The sequence below is a fragment of the Pongo pygmaeus genome, chromosome 20 (genome assembly GCF_028885625.2).
Source record: "Pongo pygmaeus isolate AG05252 chromosome 20, NHGRI_mPonPyg2-v2.0_pri, whole genome shotgun sequence".
Lineage (NCBI taxonomy): Eukaryota > Metazoa > Chordata > Mammalia > Primates > Hominidae > Pongo > Pongo pygmaeus.
In genome coordinates this window covers 17,799,197-17,818,773 of record NC_072393.2, presented here as the reverse complement: position 1 = coordinate 17,818,773, position 19,577 = coordinate 17,799,197, and the positions used below count along the sequence as shown (strand labels likewise).

Genomic DNA, 19,577 nt, shown 5'->3' with positions numbered 1-19,577 from the left:
GCAGGAGAATCGCTTCAACCAGAGACGGAGGTTTCAGTGAGCCGAGATTGTGCCATTGCACTCCAGCTTGGGCGACACACACACACAAAATTAAGATTAAAAAATATTGGAAACGACATATCCCCAAATGATAGCCAAGCACTTCGTTTGCAGATGCGGTCTTTGGCGCTTCCTACAGATGTGCCAGCTTGATTCCTACCAAGCCCTACCAAGCAGGAGTTAATACTCTCCCCATTTCACAAAGGGGGAAATTGAGGCACAGAGGGCAGCACGTGGGATGCAGGAACCCAGAACCCCTAGTCCTTTCTTGGGCTTGACGGGATGGACCAGCCCCTGGAGGGGGTCCAACCCCTCCCAACGGACTGGGAAGCCACGGCCAGGCTGGGCGGAACCGTGGGTGTCCCTGGCGCCCCAAGGTGCCAATTAAATATTCGTGGCCGTCTGGGGCCAGAGCTGTGGACCGCGGCATGGCCGAGCCGGGGCCGGAGCCCGGGCGTGCCTGGCGGGTGCTCGCCCTGTGCGGGGTGGCGGTGTTCCTGGCTGCGGCAGCAGCCGGCGGGGCCCTGGTAGCCTGGAATCTGGCCGCCTCGGCTGCTCGGGGACCTCGCTGCCCGGAGCCAGGGGTCAATGCCACGGCGCCGCCCGGGGACCCGCCGCCTGGGGTCGACGAGCTGCGGCGCCAGCTGGCAGAGGCTGCCGAGCGGGAGGAGGCCCTAGCCAGGCAGCTGGACCAGGCGGAAAGTATCCGGCAGGAGTTGGAGAAGGCATTAAAGGCCTGTGAAGGCCGCCAGGTAGGTGGGCCGGGTAGAGGGGGAGCTCGAGAATCCAGAATGTTGAGATAAGAGAGGGCCTGCCCACACATACCCAGGGTTCCCTCCCTGTGCCTCGGTTTCCCCAGTTCCTCGAATTGAGAAGGCATTGAGAATAGCGCCCTAATGCTTTCCAACCCTTAGATGTCAGCTCACCATGGAGTCTACCTTCTGATTAGAAAGGTGGATCACCTGAGGTCAGGAGTTCGAGACCAGCCTGGCCAATATGGCGAAACCCTGTCTCTACTAAAAATACAAAAATTAGCCTGGCGTGATGGTGAACGCCTGTAATCCCAGCTCCTCAGGATGATGACGTAGGAGAATCGCTTGAACCTGGGAGGTGGAGGTTGCAGTGAGCTGAGATGGCGCCACTGCACTCCACTGCAGCCTGGGTGACACAGCGAGACTCCATCTGAAAAAAAAAAAAAAAAAAAGTCTCACTGTCCTTTGCTATTTGCCAGACAAATGGTGTCTGGAGAAACCCCAGACCACCGGAGGCCTTCCCCCATGTGCCCACTCAGCCCCACTCCAGCCAGTTTCCAGCAGCCCTATTTTGAGAGAGGGACATACATGTCACCTGTAATTAGGAGGCTAAAGTTGGCCTCTTGGGGGAGGTACCTGCTAGGTCCTCCTTTTCCTCTGACTAACCCTTCAGACTTTTTCTTAACCCTTTCCAGCCCCGAGCCTGCCAAAAGAACTGTCCTCAAAATCCCAGCCATTTCCATTTATGGAGTGACTACTGTATACCTCTGGGCACACCCCTCATTCCACCCCAACCTCCCAGCTCAGCCGAGGTAGTGCAGCATCTGAATATTAAAAATCAAAATGGGGCCGGGTGTGGTGGCTCATGCCTGTAATCCTAACACTTTCGGAAGCCAGGGCGAGTGTATCAGTTGAGTCAAGAGTTCGAGACCAGCCTGGCCAACGTGGTGAAAACCCGTCTCTACTAAAAATACAAAAATTAGCCAGGTGTGATGGTGCATGCTTGTAATCCCAGGCGGAGGTTGCAGTGAGCTGAGATCCTACCACTGCACTCCCGCCTGGGCAACAGAGCAAGATCCCATCTCAAAATAAATAAATAAATAAATAAAATCCAAATAAACCCCTACCCCTTTTCTGCCCCCTGGACCAAGAGAAGGGACTGGGGCAGTCAAGGTTAAGAGGAGCCTACTCCAAGTTCAAGTTCTGGCTCTGCCCCCTTGCTGTAAGATGCACTGAGGAAGCTGGACCAGTCGTTTTGCAGAATGTCCTACAGAGGCAACCGACACATACCCCAGAAATTCAATCATTGTCAACCATCAAATTGCCCTGTGTTGGTTTTTGTTGTTGCTGGTTTTGTTTTGTTTTGTTTTGTTTTGAGACGGAGTCACGCTCTGTTGCCCAGGCTGGAGTGCAGTGGCACGATAGCTCACTGCAACCTCCACCTCCCAGGTTCAAGTGATTCTTCTGTCTCAGCCTCCCAAGGAGTTGGGATTACAGGCACCCACCACCACACACGGCTATTTTTTTATTTATTTTATTTTTTTATTATTTTATTTTATTATTGTATTTTATTTTATTTTATATTTTATTTTATTTAAGTAGAGATGGATTTTCACCATGTTGGCCAGGCTAGTCTCGAACTCCTGGCCTCAAGTGATCCGCCTGCCTCGGCCTCCCAAAGTGCTGAGATTACAGGCGTGAGCCACGACGCCCGGCTCACTGTGTTGGTTTGAAATCCCATCAGCGAGTCCCAGACGGAGCTGAAAGTGGAACTTGAATCTGACCGCAGAGCTAAGCACTCTCCACTTCCTGGTGGCTTAGGGTTGGTGGCATTGGACCTGAGCAGAGATCTCCCTCCAGGCAGGCAGCTGTCACCACTCGGTGCCCCAGGTTTCAGAAGCCACTTCTGTATTTTACAACTACAAGGCCCCAAAGGACATTCCACACAAAGCTCAGGACACAGGGTCCCAGGTGGCTTCTCACTGTCCCCAAAAGGGCCAGGCCGATTCACTCCTCCCCTCCTCTGCCTACACCCCCTCCCACTTCCCCTCCACTCCTCAGAGCCGGCTTCAGACCCAACTAACAACACTGAAGATTGAGATGGACGAAGCCAAGGCACAGGGGACCCAGATGGGGGCCGAGAACGGGGCGCTGACAGGTGCGTTGGGGTGTAAGGAAGTGGGCAGGGAGAGAGGTGGGAGCAGCCTAGGTGAATCCTGGTTATCCAAACAAGCACAGTTGCAAACGTAATGCAAATAACACGGATAAAAACGCAAAAACTTATGAAACGAATGCAAACAACATGCAGAGGCCACGCAAATGTCACAAAAACAACGCAAATGCCACAAAACATGCAAACTCCTTGTAAACGACTCACAAAAGCAATGCAAACCTATGAAAAGCTATGCAAATAGCACGTGGAAGCCATGCAATGGTACACACAAATTTAATTCAAATAAAGGAAAGCGTGCAAACGGCATGCAGACTATCAACTTGGATTCCGGCGTGCGTGGGGCGGGTGGGCCCGCGGTCTCCAGCCTGACCCCGCCCCCTGCGCCCGCAGAGGCCCTGGCGCGCTGGGAGGCGGCGGCCACGGAGTCTGCGCGGCGGCTGGACGAGGCTCTGCGGCGAGCAGGCGTGGCGGAGGCCGAGGGCGAAGCCTGTGCGGCCCGGGAGGCGGCGCTGCGCGAACGCCTGTGAGTGAGGGGCTGGCCCGAGGGCGGGGTCGGATGGACGGGGACCCAGGCGCGACCAATGCTTGCGCAGGGCTACATTCTTTCGGCCAATCATTACTTTGGGCGTGGAATTGTGGGCGGGACATTGTTGATTTAATAGGTAGATCCTGGAATTGGAACCTAAGGATGGAGAAGGGAGTGGACTCTCTTGGGATTCCAGGCTGGGGCGGGCATTCTAGAAACTTAGGTCCCCAGGATCCAACGTCGGTGGGAGCCCCGAGAGGGACGGGGAACGGAAGAGAAGGGAGCAAGGAAAAGGGAGTATCGAGGGAGAGGCTGGTGGTCTGGGGACAGAGCTTCTGGGGATGTAGCTGGGAGTCTCTAGGGAGGCGTCCCGGGAATGGCTGGGGGTCGAGAACGGATGCCGGATCCTGGGGAGCGGGAAACCCTGGGAGATGGGGATCTCTGGGGATGGAGTTCCCAGCAAAGGGACGCTCTGGGGGATGAGGGCTGGCGATGTCTGGGGACAGGGGTCCAGAGGCTGACAGCCCCCTTCCCCCTTCCCGGCAGTAACGCCCTGGAAGCCGAGATGAGCCCCCAGCGCAGAGTGCCCCGGCCGCGTCCCCGCTCGGGGTCCCGACCCCGGCCCAGCCCTCGCTCGCGCTCTCGCTCCGGAAACTCCGGGGGCTGCCGGCGGCCGGCGCGGCGCGCACGAGGGTGAGTCGGCCCCCTGCCGGAAGGGGGCGTCGGCCTGGAGGACACATATGAGGGGGATCTGCGGGGACGTGTATAGAGGCACCCCCACGCTGGATGCGACGCTCAGCTTTAGACCCTGGAGACGTCCTGAACGGAAACTGCACAGAAAAGAGCCTCAGCCCTCCCTCCCCCACCATGTAAAGTGCTTATTCTACAGACAGGGAAACTGAGGCCCAAGTGATCATGCAGTGAGCTAGTGCTTAGCTGGGATTTGAAGTCCCCTCTAACAACAGTGTTGCCGTCATCCCACAGATATGAGAACTGGAGGTCTAGCCGTGGCTCAGGAATAACCGGAAAGGGTCACTTTCCCTCTTTGGGTTTCAGTTTACCCTATCTGTAAAATGGGTGATTGGACTCATGAGAGGGAGCTGATTTGACAACAAAAGCTGACAAAGGTGGCACAATAGGAAAACCGCAAATCCCTAACCCTGTGAGAAAGGTACAAAACTCCCAGATGGAATTTAAACAAAAAAAAAACAAGTAACATGTTTATTTTGGTTTGGTTTTGAGTTTTGAGTTTTGCTCTTGTCACCGAGGCTGGAGTGCAGTGTCACAATTTGGGCTCACTGCAGTCTTCACCTCCCAGGTTCAAGCAATTCTCCTGCCTCAGCCTTCCAGGTAGCTGGGGTTACAGGCCCCCACCACTACGCCCAGCTAATTTTTGTATTTTTAGTAGAGACGGGGTTACACCATGTTGGCCAGGCTGGTCTCGAACTCCTGAGCTTAGGTGATCCGCCCACCTCGGCCTCCCAAAGTGCTGGGATTATAGGCATGAGCCACCACTCCTGGCCCATGTTTTTAACCTACACTGCAACAAAGGTGACTTATGCCTGAGATGGAGCAATGGTTCAATATTCCCAAGTCTGTTAATTGCTATACTAATAGATCAAATGAGGAAATGTATAAATTGTGGGGAAAAAAACACATCAAAATCAGTGCCAAGGTGAGGACGTCCACTGTCAAGTAGTTTTTTTTTCTGGGAGCACTAGCCAATGCAATTACACAAGAAAAATAAAAGCTACAGCTCTCGCTCTCCCTCTCCCTCTCCCTCTCCCTCTCCCTTCTTCGGTCTCCCTCTCCTTCTTTTTTCGGTCTCCCACTATTATCGAAGCTGGACTGTACTGCCATGATCTCGGCTCGCTGCAACCTCCCTGCCTCGGGCTCCTGTGACTCTCCTGCCTCGGCCTGCCGAGTGCCTGGGATTGCAGGCGCGTGCCGCCACGCCTGAATGGTTTTTGTATTTTTGGTGGAGACGGGGTTTCGCCGTGTTGACCGGGCTGGCCTCCAGCTCCTGGCCTCGAGTGATCTGCCTGCCTCGGCCTCCCGAGGTGCTGGGATTGCAGACGGAGTCTCGCTAACTCAATGCTCAATGGTGCTCAGGCTGGAGTGCAGTGGTGTGATCTCGGCTCGCTGCAACCTCCACCTGCCAGCCTCCTGCCTTGGCCTCTTAAAGTGCTAAGATTACAGCCTCTGCCCCGCCGCCACCCCGTCTAGGAAGTGAGGAGCATCTCTGTCTGGCCGCCCATCGTCTGGGATGTGAGGAGCCCCTCTGCCCGGCCGCCCTATCTGGGAAGTGAGGAGCGCCTCTGCCCGGCCGCCCATCATCTGGGATGTGAGGAGCGCCTCTGCCCGGCTGCCACCCCGTCTGGGAGGAAGTGAGGAGCACCTCTGCCCGGCTGCCACCCCGTCTGGGAGGAAGTGAGGAGCACCTCTGCCCGGCTGCCCCGTCTGGGAGATGAGGAGCACCTCTGCCCGGCCGCCCCGTATGGGAGGTGAGGAGCGCCTCTGCCTGGCCGCCACCCCGTCTGGGAGGAAGTGAGGAGCGCCTCTGCCCGGTTGCCCCATCTGGGAAGTGAGGAGCGCCTCTGCCTGGCCGCCACCCCGTCTGGGAAGTGAGGAGCGCCTCTGCCCGGCTGCCACCCCATATGGGAAGTGAGGAGCGCCTCTGCCCAGCCGCCCCTTCTGGGAGGTGAGGAGCGCCTCTGCCCAGCTGCCCCGTCTGGGAGGTGAGGAGTGCCTCTGCCCAGCCGCCCCGTCTGGGAGGTGAGGAGCACCTCTGCCTGGCCGCCACCCCGTCTGGGAGGAAGTGAGGAGCACCTCTGCCCAGCTGCCCCATCTGGGAAGTGAGGAGCGCCTCTGCCCGGCTGCCACCCACTATGGGAAGTGAGGAGCGCCTCTGCCCAGCCGCCCACTCTGGGAAGTGAGGAGCGCCTCTGCCCGGCCGCCCACTCTGGGAAGTGAGGAGCGCCTCTGCCCGGCCACCCACTCTGGGAGGTGAGGAGGGCCTCTGCCTGGCCACTCCGTCTGGGAAGGGAGGAGCGCCTCTGCCCAGCCGCCCCGTCTGGGAGGTGAGGAGCGCCTCTGCCCGGCCGCCACCCCGTCTGGGAGGAAGTGAGGAGCACCTCTGCCCGGCCGCCCCGTCTGGGAAGTGAGGAGCGCCTCTGCCTGGCCGCCACCCCGTCTGGGAGGAAGTGAGGAGCGCCTCTGCCCGGCTGCCCCATCTGGGAAGTGAGGAGCGCCTCTGCCCGGCCGCCACCCCATATGGGAAGTGAGGAGCGCCTCTGCCTGACCACTCCGTCTGGGAGGTGAGGAGCGCCTCTGCCCGGCCGCCCCGTCTGGGAGGTGAGGAGTGCCTCTGCCCGGCCGTCACCCCGTCTGGGAGGAAGTGAGGAGCACCTCTGCCAGGCTGCCCCGTCTGGGAGATGAGGAGCACCTCTGCCCGGCCGCCCCGTCTGAGAGATGAGGAGCACCTCTGCCCGGCCGCCCCGTCTGGGAGATGAGGAGCACCTCTGCCCGGCCGCCCCGTCTGGGAGGTGAGGAGCGCCTCTGCCTGGCTGCCCCATCTGGGAAGTGAGGAGCGCCTCTGCCCGGCCGCCCACTCTGGGAGGTGAGGAGCGCCTCTGCCTGGCCACTCCGTCTGGGAAGGGAGGAGCGCCTCTGCCCAGCCGCCCCGTCTGGGAGGTGAGGAGCGCCTCTGCCCGGCCGCCACCCCGTCTGGGAGGAAGTGAGGAGCACCTCTGCCCGGCCGCCCCGTCTGGGAAGTGAGGAGCACCTCTGCCTGGCCGCCACCCCGTCTGGGAGGAAGTGAGGAGCGCCTCTGCCTGGCTGCCCCATCTGGGAAGTGAGGAGCGCCTCTGCCTGGCCACTCCGTCTGGGAGGTGAGGAGCGCCTCTGCCCGGCCGCCCCGTCTGGGAGGTGAGGAGTGCCTCTGCCCGGCCGTCACCCCGTCTGGGAGGTGAGGAGTGCCTCTGCCCGGCTGCCACCCCGTCTGGGAGGAAGTGAGGAGCACCTCTGCCCGGCCGCCCCCTCTGGGTAGTGAGGAGCGCCTCTGCCTGGCCGCCACCCTGTCTGGGAGGAAGTGAGGAGCGCCTCTGCCCAGCCGCCACACCGTCTGGGAGGTGAGGAGCGCCTCTGCCCGGCTGCCACCCGGTCTGGGAGGAAGTGAGGAGCGCCTCTGCTGGGCGGCCCCGTCTGGGAAGTGAGGAGCGCCTCTGCCCGGCCGCCCCGTCTGGGAGGAGAGGAGCGCCTCTGCCCGGCCGCCCTGTCTGGGAGGTGTACCCAACAGCTCCGAAGAGACAGCGACCATCGGGAGCGGGCCATGAGGATGATGGCAGTTTTGTTGAAGAGAAGGGGAGGAAGTGTGGGGAAAGGAAGGAGAGATCAGATTGTTGCTGTGTCTGTGTAGAAAGGGGTGGGCATAGGAGACTCCATTTTGTTCTGACTAGGAGAAGTTCTTCTGCCTTGGGATGGTGTTGATCTCCGGCCTTTCCCCCAGCCCCGTGCTCTCTGAAACATGTGCTGTGTCAACTCAGGGTTAAATGGATTAAGGGCGGTGCAAGATGTGCTTTGTTAAACAGGTGCTTGAAGGCAGCATGCTCTTTAAGAGTCATCACCACTCCCTAATCTCAAGTACCCAGGGGCACAAACACTGCAGAAGGCCGCAGGGTCCTCTGCCTAGGAAAACCAGAGACCTTTGTTCATGTGTTTATCTCCTGACCTTCTCTCCACTATCATCCTATGACCCTCCCATATCCCCCTCTCTGAGAAACACCCAAGAATCATCAATAAATACTTCATAAATTAAAAAAAAAAAAAAAAGAAAAAGAAAAGCTACAACTAAAAGGAAGAGAATCTATAGGTTGAATCACAAGAAAGAGCTGTTTATATGGGTCAAAAATCATTGAAATATGGACAATTTTATATTGCTCAATTTCACATGAATGTATTAGTGGATTTTCTTGTTTTTCTAACCTTTAAACATTTTTAGCTTGTTATCTAAATTTAACCTTTATATTTGGCATAACTTCAGACTTACAGAAAATTTGGTAGATTAATCTCCAACTCCTTAACAACACGAAGGTTATGGGCACCAGTTCTCCATGCAGTTGAAAATTCACACATAACTTTGACTCCTCCAAACTCAAGGCTGGCCAGGTGTGGTGGCTCACGCCTGTAATCCCAACATTTTGGGAGGCCACGGCAAGAGGATCACTTGAGCCCAGGAGTTCAAGACCAGCCTGGTCACCATAGCAAGAACCTGTCTCTACAAATAATATCAATAATTAGCTGAGCATGGTGACATGCATCTGTAGCCCCAGCTACTTGGGAGGCTGAGGCAGGAGGATCACTTGAGCCCAGGACGTCAAGTTTGCAGTGAGCCATGATCACACCACTGCACTTCAGTCCTCTGAGTGACAGAGCAAGACCCTGTCTCAAAAATTAAACATGAAAAATTAAAGCTAGAAAAAAATTATTAAGAAAATCATGCTGGGCACAGTGGTTCATGCCTGTAAGCCCAACACTTTGGGAGGCTAAGGCGGGAGGATCTCTTGAGCCCTGAAGTTCAAGACCAGTCTGGACAACATAGGGAGACCCTGTCTCTACAAATAATTGTTTCAAAATTCTTTGGGAGGCTGAGGCGGGTGGATCACTTGAGCTCAGGTGTTTGAGACCAGCCTGGGCAACATGGTGAAACCCATTCTCTACCAAAAATACAAAATATTAGCTGGGCATGGTGGCATGCACCTGTGGTCCTATCTACTTGGGAGACCGAGGTGGGAGGATCACTTGAGCGTGGGAGGCCGAGGCTGCAGTGAGCCAAGATCGTGCTAGGGTGACTGGAGCAAAACCCCTTCAAGAAAAGAAAGAAGAGAAAGAAAGAAAAAAGAAAGAAAGAAAAGAAAAGAAAGAGAGAGAAGAAAGTAGCCAGGCTTGGTGGCATGCACCTGTGGTCCCAGCTACTTGGGAGACTGAAGCAGGAAGATCACTTAAGCCCAGGAGGTGGAAGCTGCAGTGAGCCATGATCATGCCACTGCACTCCAGCCTAGGTGACTGAGTGAGATCCTGTCTCAAAAAAAAAAAAAAAAAAAAGAAAGAAAGAAAAAGAAGAAAAAGAGCCCTGGCGTGGTGGCTCATGCCTGTAATCCCAGCACTTTCGGAGGCCGAGGTGGGCGGATCACGAGGTCAAGAGATCGAGACCATCCTGGCTAACACGGTGAAACCCTGTCTCTATTAAAAATACAAAAAATTGCCGGGCATGGTGGTGGGCATCTGTAGTCCCAGCTACTTGGGAGGCTGAGGTGGGAGAATGGCGTGAACCTGGGAGGCGGAGCTTGCAGTGATCTGAGATCGCGCCACTGCACTCCAGCCTGGGCAACAGAGTGAGACTCCGTCTCAAAAAAAATAAATTAAAAAAAAAAAAGAAAAGAAAGAAAGAAAAAGAAAAAGTGTCTGTCCATCCACAGTGGAACACTATGCAACCACCATTTAAACGGCCAAAGCAGCTCTTCTCTAACATATGTTAATGTGAAAAGCAGGAGAGTGATAGGTTGTATACTTTTTTTTTTTTTTTTTTTGAGACAGAGTCTTGCTTTTGTTGCCCAGACTGGAGTGCAGTGGCGCAGTCTCGGCTCACTGCAACCTCTGCCTCTCGGGTTCAAACGATTCTCTTGCCTCAGCCTCGAGTAACTGGGATTACAGGCGCCCATCACCAGGCTCAGCTAGTTTTTTGTGTTTTTAGTAAAGACGGGGTTTCACCATGTTGGCCAGGCTGGTCTCAAATTGCTAACCTCAGGCGATCCACCCTCCTTGGCCTCCCAAAGTGCTGGGATTGCAGGCGTGAGCCACCGTGCCCGGCCCCCCCACTTTTTTTTTTTTTTTTTTTTTTTTTTGGTGTGTGTGCAGGGCTTGGGGAGGGGACTTTTATCCAAATATCTCTGAAGGAGATGCTGGTCACAGTCTCCACCTCTGGGGAGTGAACCAGGGGTCTGGGAATTGGTGGGGGACATACTTGCACATTTCTCTATGTACCTTTTGTAAAAACTGCATTTTTAAAAACCATGCACATGTATCACTTATTACAAATTAAAAATTAAAAATTGTTTTTAAAAATGTCTGGGCTGAGTGTGGTGGCTCGTGTCTGTAATCCCAGCACATTGGGAGGCTGAAGCAGGAGGATCACTTGAGCCCAGGAGTTGGAGAACAGCCTGAGCAATGTAGGGAGACCACCATCTTTACAAAAAGTTTAAAAATTAGCCAGGCGTGGTGGTGCACACCTGTAGTCCCAGCTACTTGGGAGGCTGAGGCAGGAGAATCGCTTGAACCCTGGAGGTAGAGGTTGCAGTAAGCCAAGATCACTCCACTGCACCCCAGCCCGGGTGACAGAGTGAGACCCTGTCTCAAAAACTAAATGAATAGGCTGGGCACGGTGGCCCACACCTGTAATCCCAGCACTTTGGGAGGCCAAAGCAGGTGGATCATCTGAGGTCAAGAGTTCAAGACCAGCCTGGCCAACATGGTGAAACCCTGTCTCTACTAAAAATACAAAAATTAGCAGGGCAAGGTGGTGGGCGTCTGTAATTCCAGCTACTTGGGGGGCTGAGGCAGGAGAATCGCTTGAATCTGAGAGGCAGAGGTTGTAGTGAGCCCAGATTGCACCACTGCACTCCAGCCTGGGCGACAGAGCGAGACTCCATTTCAAAAAAATAAATAAGTAAATACAAATAAAAATTAGCCGGGCGTGGTGGTGCACACCTGTAGCCCCAGCTACACGGGAGGCTGTGCCAGGAGAATCGCTTGAACCCTGGAGGTGGAGGTTGCAGTGAGCCGAGATTGTAGCCACTGCACTCCAGTCTGGGTGACAGAGTGAGACCCGTTACTCAAAAACTAAGTAAATAAAGAAATAAATTTTAAAAATTCCTAAGAGGCTGGTGTAGAGAGGGGATTGGAAGCTCTTGGAACTCTGACACCACCCCCTTTAGCCAGTCCTGCCCACGATCCTCCCATCCACCTGGGGTTTGTAGGTGCCTGATCAGGACCTTCACCTGAGAGGGGGCTCATCTGGAGTCTCTGTCTACGGGAAAAACGAGGCTGCGGGAAGGGGAGATCTAGCCGTTGTGTTCCGCCAACGGCCACCAGGGGCCGCCCCAGCCAGCAGATCCGGTTGCAGCCTCCTGAGGGCCCAGAGTTTGAGAGTCGGACAGGGTGGGTCTGAGACCACCTCCCCCGGCCCTGGCGTCAATCCAGAAGCCAGCAGGAAACGGTTCCTCTTTCTGGAGTCAGCCAGAGCTGGAAGCCTGGAGACTGGCCTCGCCCCAGCCAGGACCCCAGGGACGCAAGACCCCCTCACCACGGCGCTGTGTGGTCCAAGAACTGGCCCGTGTAAAGGGCAGGGCACAGGGCTGTCCATGGTGTCATTGTCACCATTATGCATTTATTTCCACTGCTGGCTCCATCTTGACCACACCCGAGGGACCCCTGAACATCAGTTCTGAGCCAGCCGTGGTGGCTCACTCCTGTAATCCCAACACTTTGGGAGGCCAAGGTGCGCTAATCACTTGAGATCAGGAGTTCGAGATCAACCCGGCCAACATGGTGGAACCCCGACTCTACTAAAAATACAAAAAAATAGCTGGGTGTGGTCGTGGGCGTCTGTAATCCCAGCTATTCGGGAGGCTGAGGCAGGAGAATTGCTTGAACCTGGGAGGCAGAGGTTGCAGTGAGCCGAGATCACACCACTGCACTCCAGCCTGAGCAACAGAGTGAGACTCCATCTCAAAAAAAAAAAAAAAAAATCAGTTCTGGGGATGGAGGGTGATAGGGAGCCACGGTAGATGTGTGAGTAGGAGGGGTACGGGCAGAACTAGTGTCAAAGAATGTTGGGAAGCGGGGAATTTGAGGCTGGAGGCTTTGAACCCCAGGGAAGTCATAAGACAGAGAGTCTGTGAATATTCGAGGTGACTTGAGGACGGTAGGCCAAGAACTTGGTCTGCATTGAGGCTCCCCAGATGCCCAGAGAGGCAAACAGCAGTTCTCAGTGAGACCTGCCTCCCACCCTACAGAGCCAGCCACTGAGCTGTCCTTGTTCTGTCTCCCTGCCTCCACCTGTCTAATGATCCCTCTTGGTCTCTGTTGGTCATCTCTCTCTTTCTTTCTTTTTTTTTTTTTTTTGAGATGGAGTTTTGCTCCTTTTGCCCAGGCTAGAGTGCAATGGCGCGATTTTGGCTCACTGCAACCTCCGCCCCCCGAGTTCAAGTGATTCTCCTGCCTCAGCCTCCTGAGTAGCTGGGATTACAGGTGCGCATAACCACACCCAGCAAATTTTGTTTTTTTTTTTTTTTTTTTTTTTTAGTAGAGACGGGATTTCACCATGTTGGCCAGGCTGGTCTTGAACCACTGACCTCAGGTGATCCACCTGCCTCGGCCTCCCAAAGTGTTGGGATTATGGGCGTTAGCCACCGCACCCAGCCTTTTTTTTTTTTTGAGATGGAGTCTTGCTCTGTTTCCCAGGTTGGAGTGCAGTGGCGTGATCTCAGCTCACGGCAACCTCCACCTCCCTGGTTCAAGCGATTCTCCTGCCTCACCTTCCCAAGTAGCTGGGATTACAGGCGTGTGCCACTACACTGGGCTAGTTGTTTTTTTTTTTTTTGAGACGGAGTCTCGCTCTGTCGCCAGGCTGGAGTGCAGTGGCGCAGTCTCGGCTCACTGCAACCTCCGCCTCCTGGGTTCAAGCGATTCTCCTGTCTCAGCCTCCTGAGTAGCTGGGATTACACGCACGTGCCACCACACCCAGCTAATTTTTGTATTTTTTTTTAGTATTTTCACCATGTTGGCCAGGCTGGTCTGGAACTCCTGACCTCATGATCAGCCCGCCTCGGCCTCCCAAAGTGCTGGGATTACAGGTGTGAGCCACTGTGCCTGGCCAATATTTTTATTTTTAGTAGAGACAGGGTTTCACCATGTGGGGCCAGGCTGGTTTCGAGCTCCTAACCTCAGATGATTCACCTGCATCAGCCTCCCAAACTGCTGGGATTACAGGCGTGAGCAACAGCACCTGGCCACTGCTGGTCATCTCTCTAAGTGTCTTTCTGTCTCTGGTTATCTCTGTCTGTCTACCCCTGTCTCCAGGGCACCATCCTGGGTAATCCCTATCCGTGGCCACACTGGAGCTCCCCTCCCATAGCTGGAGGGACAGGGGTAGGGGACAAAAATGGAAAGCCCATAGTGGCCTTGGCAGGAGGGGACATGGGCTAGCTGCAACCTGACCTTTCCAGCCCCCCAGTCACAGGCAAGGAAGTGGGTCCCTGTTTATTTATTTATTTATTTATTTATGACACCGAGTTTTGCTGTTGTTGCCCAGGCTGGAGTGCAATGGCGCAGTCTCAGCTTACTGCAACCTCCACCTCCCGGGTTCAAGCAATTCTTCTGCCTCAGCCTCCCCAGTAGCTGGGATTACATGCATGCGCCAGGACACTTGGCTAATTTTGTATTTGTAGTAGAGATGGGGTTTCTCCATGTTGGTCAGGGTGGTCTCAAACTCCTGGCCTCAGGTGATCTGCCCACCTCAGCCTCCCAAAGTGCTGGGATTACAGGCGTGAGCCACCACGCCCGGCCTAGGTCCCTGTTTTTCAGCAGGGAACACAGAGTCCCAGAGAGCACAGGTTTCCCCCACCTCACAGAGGGACTCTCTTCACTGCCTCCGTCACCTCCAAAAGCACAAAACTTAATTTCACTTCGATTAACCAAAAACCAAACCCATAGACATGAAAGTGGAGGGTTGGCCGGGGGCAGTGGCTAATGCCTATAATCCCAGCATTTTGGGAGGCTGAGGTAGGAGGATCACTTGAGGTCAGGAGTTCAAGACCAGCCTGTCCAATATGGTGAAACCCAGTCTCTATTAAAAATATAAAAATTACCCAGGGGTGGTAGTGCGTAGCTGCAGTCCCAGCTACTTAGGAGGCTGAGCCAGAGTTGCTCTAACCTGGGAGACAGAGGTTGCAGTGAGCCGAAATGGCACCACTGCACTCCAGCCTGGGCGACAGAGCGAGACTCCATCTCGAAAAAAACAAAAAGCCAGGCGCAGTGGCTCACGCCTATAATCCCAGCACTTTGGGAGGCCGAGGTGGGCAGATCACAAGGTCAGGAGATCGAGACCATCCTGGCTAACACAGTGAAACCCCATCTCTACTAAAGGCACAAAAAATTAGCCGGGCGTGGTGGCGGGCGCCTGTAGTCCCAGCTACTCTGGAGGCTGAGGCAGGAGAGTGGCATGAACCCGGAAGGAGGTGGAGCTTGCAGTGAGCCGAGATCGTGCCACTGCACTCCAGCCTGGGCAACAGTGCAAGACTCAGTCTCAAAAAAAAACAAAATAGTGGAGGGTTTTCTGAACTTCGCTGAAATCTTTCTTCACCAGAAATATCACTTCCTCAAGGACCTTCCTGAAGTTCTGAGTGATTTTTTTTTTTTTAACTCGTGTCTCCATGAGGACTTCAGTGTCAGTTTTCAGGGAGTGACACAGAGTTGACTTCCTCATGACAGTTTTTCCTTCTCCACTCAAACAAACAAATGAAACCAAATCAATTGTTTTCTGTTTGGAAAAACAAAAGGGTTTAAAAAGCAAGCCTGATTTTCTGATGCCCTCCAAGGGAATTTGAAGGGATTCATGTGCAAAATTTCCTGTGAACATGACGAATTGTTTTCAGGAAAAAACCCAACACTCACATCAGGGCTGATGCATTTGACTTCGTGTAGATTCTTGATCAGGCACTAACATTCTCCCTCCAGATTTTTCTGGCCAAGGACACAAACAGAACATTTTCATAAAGTCCATGTTTGGAGATTTCAGACATCGCAGGCAAAGATGTCAATGAAAACAACCTCATTGAAGGACAAATTGGTGACAACTATCAAAATGTAAAAATGTGCCCACTTTGAGACCCAGTAATTTCATTCATTTCTGGAAATTTGATTTTCTTTCTTTCTTTCTTTCTTTCTTTTTTTTTTTGAGACCGGGTCTCACTCTGTCACCCAGGCTGGAGTGCAGTGGTGTGATCTCGGCTCACTGCAACCTCTGCCTCCTGGATTCAAGCAATTCTCTGCCTCAGCCTCCCAAAGTAGCTGGGGCTACCACACCCGGCTAATTTTTGTATTTTTTGTAGAGATGGGATTTCAACATGTTGCCCAGGCTGGTCTCAAACTCCTGGACTCAAGTGATCCGCCTGCCTTGGCTTTCCAAAGTGCTTTGGATTACAGATGTGAGCCACCGCACTCAGCCAGGAAATTTGATTTTAAATCTTCTTTTATTTATTGAAAAACTAACTCAGAAAAAATCTAAGTGTCCATTTGTAATTTTATGGTAATGTATCTGGGGAAAACCTAAACAGCCAGCGATAGGAGTCAATGAATCTCAAAGACATAATACTGTGCAAAAAGAGGAAGGTCTATCTTTACCTTTTTTTTTTTTTTTTTTGAGACAGAGTCTCACTCTGTAGCCCAGGCTAGAGTGCAGTGGCACGATCTGGGCTCACTGCAACCTCTGCCTCCCGGGTTCAAGCAATTCTTCTGCCTCAGCCTCCCGTGTAGCTGGAAGTACCGGCATCCGCCACCATATCCGGTTAATTTTTGTATTTATAGTAGAGATGGGGTTTCACCATATTGGCCAGGCTGGTCTCAAACTCCTGACCTCGTGATCTACCCGCCTCAGCCTCCCAAAGTGCTGGGATTACAGGTGTGAGCCACCACGCCCAGCCTACCTTTTCTGTTAAAAAAAAAAAAAAAAAAAATCAGGCCTGGCGCAGTGGCTCACGCCTATAATCCCAGCACTTTGGGAGGACGAGGTGGGCGGATCACCTGTGGTCAGGAGTTCGACACCAGCCTGGCCAACATGGCGAAAGCCCACCTATACTAAAAAATACCAAAAAAAAAAAAAAAAAAAAAAAAAAAAAATTAGCCAGGCATGGTGGTGTGCACCTGTAATCCCAACTACTCAGGAGGCCGAGGCAGGAGAATCACTTGAACCCAGAGGTGGAGGTTGCAGTGAGCCAAGATCATGCCATTGCACGCCAGCCTGGATGACAAGAGCAAAACTCTGCCTCAAAACAAACAAACAAAAAGTTACAAAGTTAAATCAGCTAATATAACAAATGATCCAAAATGGAAACATCACAAATTAAAGGTGTGAGATCAAATTAGAAAAGGACACCAAATATTGTTTTTGGGCTTGATACAAATAACATTGGTATGTATATTTAAAACTCTGCTTCTCACATGGTGAAAACTGTTCAAAATTGTGGCACATCAGTACCATCAGGTCCAGGGGGGCTTTTGGTTTTCTGGGAGTTTGAGGTTGCCTTTATTTTTCCTTGTCAACTGATATCACATTCATACATACATAGATGCAACATCTTCTGTATACAATGAAGAACAGCCAAGATCTTAAGTGCACACCAAGACCCACACCTCCTGGCATTGGCCCAGACACTGCACCCAGCCTCAGCTCCTCTGCTGGACCCTGGTCACCCACACTACATCCCCATCATGCTCTCCTTTCCCCAGTGCTCTCACAGGCCTCAGGCACTGGTAGCTGGGAATGCTGCCCCTCCGCTAAGTCTCAGTTCCTCAGACTGAAATCAGAGGCCAGGCATGACCCAGCCCTCACATCTTAAAAAATGCCATCATTGCCCGGTGTGGTGGTTCATTCTGTAATCTCAGCACTTTGGGAATCCAAGGCAGGTGGATCACCTGAGGTCAGGAGTTTGTGACCAGCCTGGCCAACATGGTGGAACCCCATCTCTACTAAAAATACAAAAATTAGCTGAGCAGTAGTGCTGCACATCTGTAATCCCAGCTACTTGGAAGGCTGAGGCAGGATAATTGCTTGAAATCTGGAGGCAGAGGTTGCAGTGAGCCGAGATTGCACCACTGCACTCCATCCTGGGCAACAGAGCAAGACTCTGTCTCAAAAAAAAAGGCCATCATTTATTAAGACTGAGTATGTTCCAGGCATGACGTCAAGTACTTCAAAACTGGCTATGTTGTTGGCCAGGCGCGGTAGCTCACGCCTGTAATCCCAGCACTTTGGGAGGCCGAGGCAGGCAGATCACGAGGTCAGGAGTTTGAGACCAGCATGGTGAAACCCTGTCTCTACTAAAAATACAAAAAATTAGCCAGGCATGGTGGCGTGTGCCTGTAGTCCCAGCTACTCAGGAGGCTGAGGCAGGAGAATCCCTTCAACCCAGGAGGCAGAGGTTGTGGTAAGCCGAGATGGTGCCACTGCACTCCAGCCTGGGGGACAGTGCCAGACTCCATCTCAAAAAAAAAAAAAAAAAAAACTGGCTGTGTTGTCTTCACTTGATTTTGTTTTGTTTTTGTTTTTTGGGTTTTTTTTTTTTTTTTTTTAAACAGGGTCTCGAACTTGTGGGCTCAAGCGATTCTCCCACCTCTGGCTCCCTAATTGCTGGGATTACAGGTGTGAGCCACTGCACCTGGCTATCTCCACTTCGGACAGGAGAAAACTGAGGCCCAGGGAGGGAAAGTCACTTCTCCAAGGCCACAAAGTTGGTAGGTGGCACAGTCAGAACTCAACTCCAGAACTCTAAACTGTAATGCTGGGTTCACTCAGACTACATTACCCCCATTACGGAGGATGTTCTCCTGCCCAGCTCTGGGGGGCTCTGGGTGGGTCTGGCCAACCTGGAGAAATGGCTGGTTGGGCACCCGTGGCAGCCCCCAGCCCTCCTTCCCCCACTAGCAGCCGCCGCCGACGCCGCTGGGAAGGGTCCGGAATCAGGATCAGGAACCACCGGGTAGCTGCAAAGGTCAAAGGTCAGACATGGGTTTCCTGCCCACCCCTGGGAACTTCCTTCTTCTCAACTCTACACTTGCCTCACTGAGCACCACCCTGGAGTACCCCTCCGCTCTGTCAACGACCCCTCCCCACTCTGTTACCCTGGTTAATGGGGGGACGGATCCCCACGCCCCAGCCTTCAGATTGCCCTACAGAGGACAGCAACTGCATGATTGTCACCTGTCCGGGGTCCAGCCTCCTTTCCAGCTCCCTGCTCCTGTTCCTCCAGCCCACCCTGACTCCACGGGGTGGGGGGTACCTGTCCGAGTCTGTCTCCCAAGACTGGGAGTTGCTTGTGGCTGGGCTTGGGACTGACGCCTCTTGGGGGGCCCTGGCATCACCCAGCATGGAGCAAACAAAGAAGGGACTCCAGGGAGGGTTTCCCTGGAGCTCCTGTTCCTGGGAGATAGGCAGGACACACAGAATCCTTTGCTTCCTGGTCCCCAAATCCCCTTCAGGCCCAACTGGGGGGTGACCCACAGCAACCTCAGAAAACTCCCATGGTTTTTTTTGTTTGTTTGTTTTTGTTTTTAGACAGAGTTTCTCTCTTATCTCCCAGGATGGAGTGCAGTGGCCCGATCTCGCCTCACTGCCACCTCCGCCTCCTGGGTTCAAGTGGTTCTCCTGCCTCAGCTTCCCAAGCAGCTGGGATTACAGGTGCTTGCCACCACACGCGGCTAATTTTTGTATTTTTAGTAGAGATGGGGTTTTACCATATTGGCCAGGCTGGTCTCGAACTCCTGACCTCAGGTGATCCGCCTGCCTCAGCCTCCCAAAGTGCTGGGATTACAGGTGTGAGCCACTATGCCCGGCCGCCCATGGGGTTTTGAGTGTCAGGGGAGGAATCTCAGTCCCACCTATCCACCACTTCTCATTCACCATCTCACAGAGCCCCCAGCAGTGCCTCCAGCAGGAAATGATCCTAATCATAACAACAGCCACAGAGTGAGGAGGCACTGGGCATACCCCGTCTCACAAAGGGGAAAAGGGAGGCACGGACATGTGAGGCCTCTTGCCCGAGCTCTCACAGGACAAAGCCAGCTCTTCCCGGCTCCAAGTTCATTAGTCCTTGTGCTGCAGTTTCCTGGAGCATTTACTGAGCATCTAAGTGAACAGGGCACTAGGGGCAATGACAGAGCTTGGGGAGCCAGCGCCACCGCCATCCATAGCTCAGCCCTCCGTGACACCCTCCTATGCAATTACTGATCACCTACTGCTTGTCCATCCCTAGGC

The 19,577-nt window shown here is 53.5% G+C and overlaps 1 protein-coding gene across 1 annotated transcript; it reads left to right on the top strand.

Annotated features, from left to right (window-relative positions):
- Window positions 1-429: 429 nt before the first annotated feature.
- CCDC194 (coiled-coil domain containing 194) lies at window positions 430-10,616 on the top strand. The gene is made up of 5 exons (XM_054465959.1): window positions 430-791; window positions 2,853-2,949; window positions 3,355-3,487; window positions 4,037-4,183; window positions 8,532-10,616. The coding sequence occupies exons 1-5, from the start codon at window positions 468-470 to the stop codon at window positions 8,554-8,556; spliced, it is 726 nt and encodes a 241-aa protein (XP_054321934.1). The 5' UTR covers window positions 430-467; the 3' UTR covers window positions 8,557-10,616.
- Window positions 10,617-19,577: the final 8,961 nt, after the last annotated feature.

What these genes read in the sequence shown, in the direction of transcription:
- CCDC194 (XM_054465959.1), top strand. Translation starts at nt 468, where the DNA reads ATGGCCGAGCCGGGGCCGGAGCCCGGGCGTGCCTGGCGGGTGCTCGCC. An exon ending in CGAGAACGGGGCGCTGACAG is followed by an intron (nt 2,950 to 3,354) that starts GTGCGTTGGGGT and finishes CTGCGCCCGCAG; the next exon opens with AGGCCCTGGCGCGCTGGGAG. An exon ending in CCGGCGCGGCGCGCACGAGG is followed by an intron (nt 4,184 to 8,531) that starts GTGAGTCGGCCC and finishes GCATAACTTCAG; the next exon opens with ACTTACAGAAAATTTGGTAG.